General features: G+C 35.8%; 1 protein-coding gene across 6 annotated transcripts in view; it reads left to right on the forward strand.

The window, feature by feature from the left end:
• Positions 1–9,619, forward strand: part of ARHGAP20 (Rho GTPase activating protein 20) — a 114,043-nt gene that overhangs the window by 82,803 nt on the left and 21,621 nt on the right. For 4 of the 6 annotated variants that reach the window (XM_044752376.2, XM_014844389.3, XM_014844388.3 and 1 more), the window contains exons 5-8: positions 1,610–1,651; positions 2,566–2,650; positions 5,490–5,567; positions 8,158–8,224. In XM_044752376.2, coding sequence (XP_044608311.2) covers positions 1,610–1,651; positions 2,566–2,650; positions 5,490–5,567; positions 8,158–8,224 — 272 coding nt within the window. The remainder of the gene's footprint in view (positions 1–1,609; positions 1,652–2,565; positions 2,651–5,489; positions 5,568–8,157; positions 8,225–9,619) is intronic. The other 2 variants (XM_070490322.1, XM_070490323.1) reach the window with 1 other exon arrangement.

The raw sequence follows: 9,619 nt of genomic DNA on the forward strand, positions 1-9,619 counted from the left end.
GGGAACTAGTGCCTGAAAAGGAGCACAAAGAGATCTTCCAAGGTGGTTTTCTGTTTCATAATCTGGGTGCTAGTCACATGGGTGTGTTCAAGTTGTGAGAATTCTTCAAGCCGTACACTTAAGCATTGTACAGTTTTCTCTATATATCCCTTATATGTGAATACAAAGTTAAAAAAATACTAAGTGCTTTAAAGGGGAATTTTCTTTAACTGTTTTGAAAAAAGTTAACAGATCTAAAGAAAACTTACATATTTTTCACCATAGATTTTTGCTGAATAAATCTGAGATTTGACATAAATTAACCTAGAAAATCTTCTATTTAGGAAAGGAGAATACATCAAAAGATTGTAAGAAATTGTGAATTGTGAAAGATGCAAATTGGTCAGTGGTAAAAGAGATGTAATGCACTTTCTCATGACCAATCCTTGGAGATTGCTCATGGAGAAAATTGCTAAGCAATAAAGTTAGAAACGATTACAATATTTGTTAAGTGTATTTTTCTGGAACAAGAAAATAACTAGGGTTTCCAACTTCTTTAAGAAGATTAGAGATATGATTTTAAAGCTAGTGAGTAACAAGACCAAATAGAAATACACTTTAAATTATTTTTAACTTTAAGAATTAAACGCAGCAGTGACTTCATTAGAAAAGATCATTAATTAATAGTAATTTCAGTTGTAAATGAAATGATCTTAGTCAGAAGATTATAATAATTATGAATAAGTTTTCTATGCGCTAATTTACCAAATTACAATTCTGCTGTACATATACATATGCTATACATATAAAAAAATAAACTTTTTTTTCCTGACAACAAACTGGTTTCTGGGCCAAGACATTTCCATCAGTATGCCAGCTTTCTCTTTAATTTCAAGTTAAGCGTACTTTCTATTTATATGGCACTGAAAGCTACAAAAAAACTCTGAGATAATTAGACCAGTTTTACAGATGTGGAAACTGAGGCTTAGAGATGTTAAGTGATTTGCCCATGATCATATAGCTTGCATATATTTTTGAAACCAGATGTTTGGACTTCAAGTACTCTTCACTATAAGAGTACCACTTGTAAAAGAGCTATAAAGTGAGAAAGTGGGTCTGTCTTGGATCCATCCAAGAAGGTTTTTTGGTATTGGGGGGGGTTTTTGGTGAGGAAGATTGGCCCTGAGCTAACATCTGTTGCAAATCTTCCTCTTTTTTGCTTGAGGAAGATTGTCACTGAGCTAATAAATGTGCCAGCCTTCCTCTGTTTTATATGTGGAACACCACCACAGCATGGCTTGATAAGTGGTGCGTAGGTCTGCATCCAGGATCTGAACCCGCAAACCCCAGGCCACCGAAGCAGAGCACACAGACTTAACCACTACGCCACGATGCCAGCCCCCATCCAAGAAGTTTTAACAAAACTATACTTGACTGTATTGTTTTTCCTTAACGGGGATTTTCACTGGAGCATCCACTGCAGAACACAATTATGCCAAGATTGCAGTCATGTGCAGCTACATCAGTAACAACAGGCTATTGATATTTCACCTGGGTTAATAGTCTTAAATATGGTAGCATAAGTATTTTATGTGGTTTAATTTTTCTCTCCCGTTTTCTTTGATTGCAGTTCTCCAGAACAAAAGGACAAATGGCTCTCTCTCCTTCAGAGGTATTTTTTCAGTATACATATTTTTAATCTTTAACTTGTAGTTAAATGAATTAAGTTGTTCTCTGTGGAGATGTGCCCCAAACTATTCCCCTTCTCTTTAGTAGAAATTGTTCATTTGTCCTCAAAATAAGCTGTTGTTTAGACTGTACACTAGCCACTACTTACTGTAAACAATGTTCTCTCATTACACGTATTTCTTACTTTCTAGGACGGAGAACATTAAGGCCTGGTTAGATCAGTTTAGACAGAAATTAGTCAATAATCTCTCTCATCTCTTTGCATGTCTCCAACCTGTATTTGGAGCTAATAGTTTCCTCAAAGCATGTATTAGGTTTCCATATATGGAGGATTTTCTGCTGAGCACCTCAAAAATCAGTTGTTATCCCTACCTTTGAGCATACAGACCAAAATCGTCAATTTAGATTCGTCTTTTATTCCCATAATCCTTCCCTCCTTCCTCCCCTCTCTCCCTTCCCAAGCAATGGGATAATCAAGATTTACACTCCACTGGAGAGCTCAATGAGAAGTCAGAGGGCCTTGTTTTGGTTTGGTCTAGTAGAGTGTTATATATGCTCCTGTAGTTATCAGTAAGGTTCTGGGCCTGTCCAGAAAAGACAGGGACGCTTTGAGGATAAAACATCACCCAGAGGTACCTTAACCCGACTGTGCTTCTCAAACCTCCTTTCAAATAGACCTACCATTCTTTTTTGTGCCCATGCCTAATGTCCTGAGAATTTTTTTTTCTCTTCCAACCCATGATGTAATCTGACTTTGCTGAGTCTTTCCATCTGTCTTTTGAAAAGTAGCATATAAGTATATTGAAAATATTAGCAAAATAGATTGATTTAAAAATAAGCCATGAGCGAAATCCATCTGACTCAGTGTTGTTTTGGGTTGTCGTTGCATTTGATTAGATACATCAATCTAGAGAAAGAGAAGGACTACCCGAAGAGCATTCCCCTCAAAATCTTCGCCAAGGACATTGGGAATTGTGCCTATGTAAGTGTTTCTAAGCTAGAAAATTAAATTCCAAGTCCCTGCATAAGTCAGAACACCGTGGATAAAAAGAGAGACAGGCAGGCAGACAGTGTATGTGCTACAGAAGGTGGGCATTTAGAAATACCATTGTGGGAAAATGCATTTTCCTGTATGTATGTCTTTGTGTATAAGAAAAGTAAACCTTAGAGGAAACGATGCAAGATAAATACATACTAACTACAGTATTTAACATTTACACTTGGAAAGAAAATTACTTGTCAGATGTCTCTTTCCTCCCTCTGGCATTAATGTTCCTCTGGATCCTTTCAATAGCAGCTGCAGAGGCTTGTAGTAAAGCCATTTCCACAAGGAGGTATTTCCTATTAGTATTAAGCAATTTTTTCCAACTTGTCACTTCTTAAGTAGGGAGTGGTTTTGGAAAGTTCTTCATTCTTTGAGTTTTTAGAGATTGAATCTGTCAGGCTAATAAATGGATGAGCTGGGAGAGATGGCATTTTTAAGGGATCAGCATGCTTCTTCCTCACAGTTTTTATCATATTGGTCAAATAAAAATTGTCTATTCAGCCCTAGTTACTATGTGTAATTTGATGACAAATATAGTACAAGTGCCAAGATGTTATCCATGATGAACAAAATGGAAATTTAAGAATATTTTTATGATACTGTGGACTGTCATACTTCACAGCAGCTCTAGATCACACAGAATAGTTTTGTGTGCGGAAAAAATATTGTAATACAAACAGTTGTGTTTGGGCCAAAAGCAGAAGTTATGCAAATGTTCTGACATGAGTACCAGATGTCACTGTTTGAGAAAAATATTCAAATTTTTATGGTTTGAGACTACAGAGATCTCCTGTAGCAAAGTAGCAAAAAACCAAAGAACTACCACTATTTTTCAGCCAGCTCTGATTCAGTTGTGGTAGCAGTTGGTTGCATTCAGGATTTTCATGGAAAACCCCTTGAATTTTTTTAACACTCCTTTTCAGTGCGTGAAAAGTGTGTGCTTGAGAAAAGACTGATGTCCCACTCTCATTTTGAAGAAAAAACAACAGATGTGGTCAGGTCAGGTGCTCTGTTTTTATCACCAGGACTCTGGTTAAGTCAACGATGATGTGGCACACTTTCGCTCTCTGAAGTTGCTTCATGGCCAGACTCTCTTTTCAGGGAGCCCTGCTTTAAGAAAGAGTGATTCCCCCCAAATAGGAGTGCACATATGGCAAGCATTGTTTATCCTTGGCCTTTAGTTATGCACAATTTTTCAGTGAATTCTGCTTATATGGAAAAAAATAGCTACATTTTCAGTTTTGTCTGTTTGTTTTATTCATTTACTAGCCAAAGAGCACTGTTTGGTGAAATTCACTTGTTTTGTCTACCAGAGAGGCATACAGGGAAAAATACGCATCCTATAATTACTGTTTTGAACATATGTGCCTAATATTAAGAAAAATCTTTCTCTTAGAAACCAGGTACATTGGGAGTGATTATTAGTAATACAGGATAGATTCTTCACTTTACAAAAGACTTCATGATAGAGTTTCTTTAAATTAAATGAAGGGGTTTTCAGACTTAAAAAAAAAAAAAAAGCAGAACCCTTTCATGAAATTATATCTCAAGTTAAAGCCCAGTGTGTAAAACATCTATGCCACCCTAGTAGAAGACAGACACTGGGTTGGGTGCTCTAAGCCCTCCCTGTTGGAGTTGTTGGAGCTATAAGAAGTACAATTTGAAATTAGTTAACAAGCAACCTTAAGAGGCAATTTGTCTTGTCAAGTAATTGGCTCATAGAGAAAAAATACTATGATGGAAGGATAACTAATGAATTATCTGTGGATTTCACTTAGCTTTATTTTTACATCATATTTGTTTTTATATCATTTTGTTTTCATTTATGCTACATATATGTGCCATTTAAGTCCTATCAGAGACACAGCACTAATTGCTGATTTATCTGATAATGATAACATGCAAAACCTATATACATAGTAAATATTTCTTTTTTGCTAGCATGGCATTGTCTTATATTTAAATAATGTCTTGGAATTCAGTGAACTCTCTAGATATCTCAGAATCTTGTTAATCCCTTTTCTATTTGTTACAAACTCTTTCTATTTGTAAGTAATAATTTCTCAATATAGTTTAGCACAGAGCCATATAGATACCCTGTTCAGTGACAGAGTTGGTAAAAGAACTGAGCTTTCTAAAACTTTCAGTCCTGTTTGCTAGACTCATTGGTTTTAAGGCCTGTACAGATTTCAGCAATGAAAATCTCAGTAGCCACAGTGCCTGACATATAGAAAATGCGTAATAAATAGTGGTTTTTAAAAATTCTAAACTTTAAATGTCTTTTGTAACCAGTTTGTGTTCTGATTTTACCTAAACTGACTTTTTACCATGCAGATAAATAAAAACCCACACTGTGAAAACAGTATTCAGGAAGAAATAGAAAGTGATCCAACTCTCTCCCTTTTTTATTACATGTTGCCTTATGGAAATGATGCAGAGGGCCAACCTCACTGATTTCTTTTGGTTTGGAGAGTAGTCCGTGTATTCTTTCTGAATATAATTTATTCTTTGTCTTTCTTGCTTAAGGGGTTATATTTTGTGAGCCACATATTCTTTATTTTAAAAGAAATAGATGTTTTATTAAAAGGCATAATATATAATGGAATGAAAGTAAGTTATAATCAAGGTTTTCTGTTCTGCTTAAGTCATATGCATTACTCTGTCAACACTTGAAATCAAGATTTTCCTTTGAATAATCATTTGACAATAATTATTTGTTCACTTGTTTTAAAATTCTTTATTTATAGCTGTATTTCTTATTTCTTTTTCTCTACAGTCTAAGACTATAACAGTAACGAATTCAGATACAGTGAACGAAGTCATCAACATGTCTCTACCAATGCTAGGGATAAGTGTAAGTGACTCTGCTAGATATTCTTAATTAAAAACACACTTTGATACTTTAGGCTTACGTAAATATTCTTCCTTCCATCGTAAGACAGCTGATTACTAGAGACACCAAAGTCATATTTTGTCCCTTCAAAAATGTAGAAAGTAAGGACCGTAAAGCCTTAATATTAGCTTAATATTGGGTGCTATTCTTCTCTTCCCATTTTAAAGCCTGTGTAAACTGAAGTATAATAAGATTAGACTATAATTTTAGAATGATAATATGTATTTTTATTGTATATGCTATATATATAGGGGCTTTTTGGGTATGAGATTCTTAATATGAAAGTTTCGACCTCCTTCCCCACTTCCCGCTTGTCACTATATGACTGTTCTTTCCCTATCTCCTTTCCTGGTTTTTCTCCCTTACTTGATTATTCTATTATCCCACGATTCAGTCAGTCTTAGGGTGATGAATTCTGAAGGATTTGCTCCATAGTAGAATATTTACACAAAGAACACATAGCTAGAAACCATATTCACTGGCTGTAGGTCCAGAGGATGAGATGGCTGGTACCTCTGATCAACTGGTGAATTAGAAAACAAGCATTGAATTAGATCATGAATTCAAAGCTCTTGAGTGTCCACACCACATTTTCCCCTGTTTTTCTTTTAGCGTCTGCTTTTTTCTGTTTTATGAGGCAAACGTGAGTTTTTGAAATTTTATTAATGGAGAATATCGGAATGTTTGAGGATGAGGTAAGGGAAAGAGAATTGGAAAGTTCTCCTCATCTCCTCCCTACCAGTCTATGAACACCACACAGTGGGTACTTGTGCTAAAGGGAGTGACTTTCAGAAGCATGGAAACTAATGGAAGCACTTGAACAACACCATTTCTTGAGTGGGATTCTCTATAAGTATGAAAACACAGTGTTACTCTGATGTGACGTGACATATGTTTAAGATATGCCAGTCTTTAGATTTGCTTGTACACAGTGCATAGGCCCTATGCCCTATGAGGGCAACCAAAATTTAAGATAAAAAATCTGATTTCTTTTAATTAAATTTAATAATATATTTAATATGTAATTAAATTTATATGCGCTGGGTGAAGCAGGCACCTCTGCATTGATTTCTAAGCTTATATAATTATATCTTGGAAGAGAGTGAATAGTTTAAGGGGAAGGAAGGGAGATTGATCAATGACATTACTTATTTTCTTCTTTATGCTTTTCTTTTGGATAAAGTGATTAATCTCCTCAGCCCCAAAATATTTCCATTTGATGTAATTAGGAATTGAGGCTATTTGATTATACAGTTCTAAGCGATTATTACAGTATTTTCAGACACTATGAAAAAAGAAAGGATTTTTATTAGATTTCTCTTCCTATTTGCAGTCTAATTTTTTGACTCAGGTATGAGGAAGGAAATGACAAATAGAGTAGAGGAGGGGGCAAAGACGGGTATTCTCCATAGCCAGGACCCTCCGTTATAAGGTCAGGGCCGTGATTTTTAATCAGAAGATAAAGGCAGGAATATTAAATATTACCAATGTGTTCTAGCTTAATTTAAAACATTTTTGCTTTCTCCTCTCCTAGAGGATACAGTAAAGTCTGTATAATTTAGTAGTATTTCTTTCAAGTGGGATTTTTAGTATTGCTGGGTTACAATTCTTCTAGTGAACAGTTTCATTGTTTTACATGACAGGGCATATTCTCTAGATAGAATTCTTGTCCTTTCTATGCCCAGGACTGGACTTGCCCAAAATAAAGTCACTGTAGACTGTGCCAGCTACCTAGCTCCTCAAAGCCTCTTGGTCATTCTTCTCTTTCCACTGAGCTAATAGTCAGCCTTTGAGATTTTATTTTTTCATCACAAACACAGTAGTGTTGTGGCTTTCTGGATAACAAGGTTGTCTTTGCAGAGGCATGTTGGAGATTAAGTCCAGTATTCTCTGAGAAGTCTGGAGACATAGCAGAAGGCAGGACTCTAAAGAGATTGGGGGGACAGCCCTGTGGCCAAGTGGTTAAGTTCATGTACCCTGCTTCGGCGGCCCAGGGTTTCGCCAGTTCGGATCTTGGGCACGGACTTAGCACAGCTCATCAGGCCATGCTGAGGCAGCATCCCACATAGCAGAGCCAGAAGGACCTACAACTAGAATATACACCTGTGTACTGGGGGGCTTGGGGAAAAGAAGAAAAAAAAAAAGATTGGCAACAGATGTTAGTTCAGGTGCCAATCTTTAAAAAAAGAAGAGATTTGCCTTTTAGAAAACCAGGAAGTCTCTTTTCCCTTTGTAAAGGCCATGTATATGATTTCACATTCTGTGGGCTACCCATATAGTGAGGGCCTGATTCCATTGCAGTTCATAGATCCCTAGTCATCACGAGGAAAGAAGGGCAGGATTCCTGAGTCCTCTGTGGGGGTTAGAGAGGGGGAGATGGGTTGTAGGAATCAGCTCTGCCATCTTCAGGAACCATATCCACCCCCATGAACCTGAATAGCATTTATATGTCCCTTTTTTTACTTTCTGCAAAACATAATAAGGCCCAAAAATGTGTCCTCATTCAGTTAACAAACATGAAAGACTTATTGTTAATTCTTTTATCTCCAAGGGCTCTGAGAGAGATTACCAATTGTGGGTCAATTCTGGCAAAGAAGAGGCACCATACCCACTTATTGGTAAGTTTCTGCAAAAATCTAAGATAGGGTTGATTGTGTTTGAATTATAATTCTAAATGTCTCAGAGAATTGGTCATATGGTCCTAGATGTAAATACTGTTAAATATTAAATCTCATATAATGTTCATTTATTTCTTTAGTAAATGTCTATCAAGCATTTCTTTGTGCTAGACAAATAATATCTCTTCACTCAAGCAGCTAATCATATAGTTGGGAAGAGAAATGTAAATTTTCCTCTGTTTTTTCAATTTACAAACATAGCTATCTTGCTAAACCTTTTTTAAATTTTTTTCTGAAAGAAAGCAATATATATTGGTATTCCTTTTCTCCTGTGTATTTATTTTTCATATTCAGTTCTTGAATTTTCTGTTCCCTTTCCTGCCTACTACATTGCCTCTATGGAAGACCCTCTCTAATCCAATCATGCCCCTTAATCTCTCAGCAAGAACTTAACACCTGCCCTGCACCCAGAACTTCCGCAGGCATCAGAAAGAACATGAGATTAACCCATTTAGATGCCTAAAAATTTTCATTGACTTACCAACTAGCTGCTGCTTCACTAACTACTTTGCTATTTCTGTAGCCGAATTTTTCAGCATTTGTTTCAAGGAGTTATTGGTAAATAGGTTACATCTCACCTTACTTAAATCATTTAGCTAAAAAATATTTCTTGATCAGTAAGGTCATTCACTGTGGTAAACAGAACTAGAGCAGTTAAAATAAGGGGCAGTATCTGTAGCAGACCTTGAGATGATGACAGTAATGAGGGTGATGACGATGATGATTTCTGCTAATAATTTTTAAATGCTTGCTGTCTGCCAGATGTTGTGCAAAGCATACCATATATGCTTTGTCTTATGTAATCCTTTCATTACACAGTGGATCACTACTGTGTAATTCAGGATATTTCAATTGATTGGAATAATCTAAAACCAAACTTTTCTATGAAATGTATGTTCTCAGACTTAAAATAAAGCAAGCCATCATGCAAATAGCTGAGGACAAAATTCACTGCATTTCCAGTTTCTTTTTTAATATTGTCATTTTTGTAAAAGTCAGTGAGCAACAATTAAGGTTGTGATTAAAAATCAAATAAATAATTAAAAATTATTTGAACAAAATGTATTAATTTAATTAAAACTATATAGATGGTAGCTTTCAGGCTTAGAACAGCTTCGAGCTTCATTGCTAACTCTCACTAAAAAACCACGAGACATGGGACATGATTGCTATTTAGCAGCAATTCTCCATTGCATATTTTAATTTGCCTTGCAAACTTCAGTTATAGATTAGCTGCTGTCTATTTTGATAAACTGACTTTGTTTTATTGCTGTCATAGGAGTCTTTTTTTTTTTTTTCGCTTTAGTCCCTGGAAGCGGCTATAGTACTTGATAT

The sequence above is a fragment of the Equus asinus genome, chromosome 20 (genome assembly GCF_041296235.1).
Source record: "Equus asinus isolate D_3611 breed Donkey chromosome 20, EquAss-T2T_v2, whole genome shotgun sequence".
In the NCBI taxonomy this organism is placed as follows: Eukaryota; Metazoa; Chordata; class Mammalia; order Perissodactyla; family Equidae; genus Equus; species Equus asinus.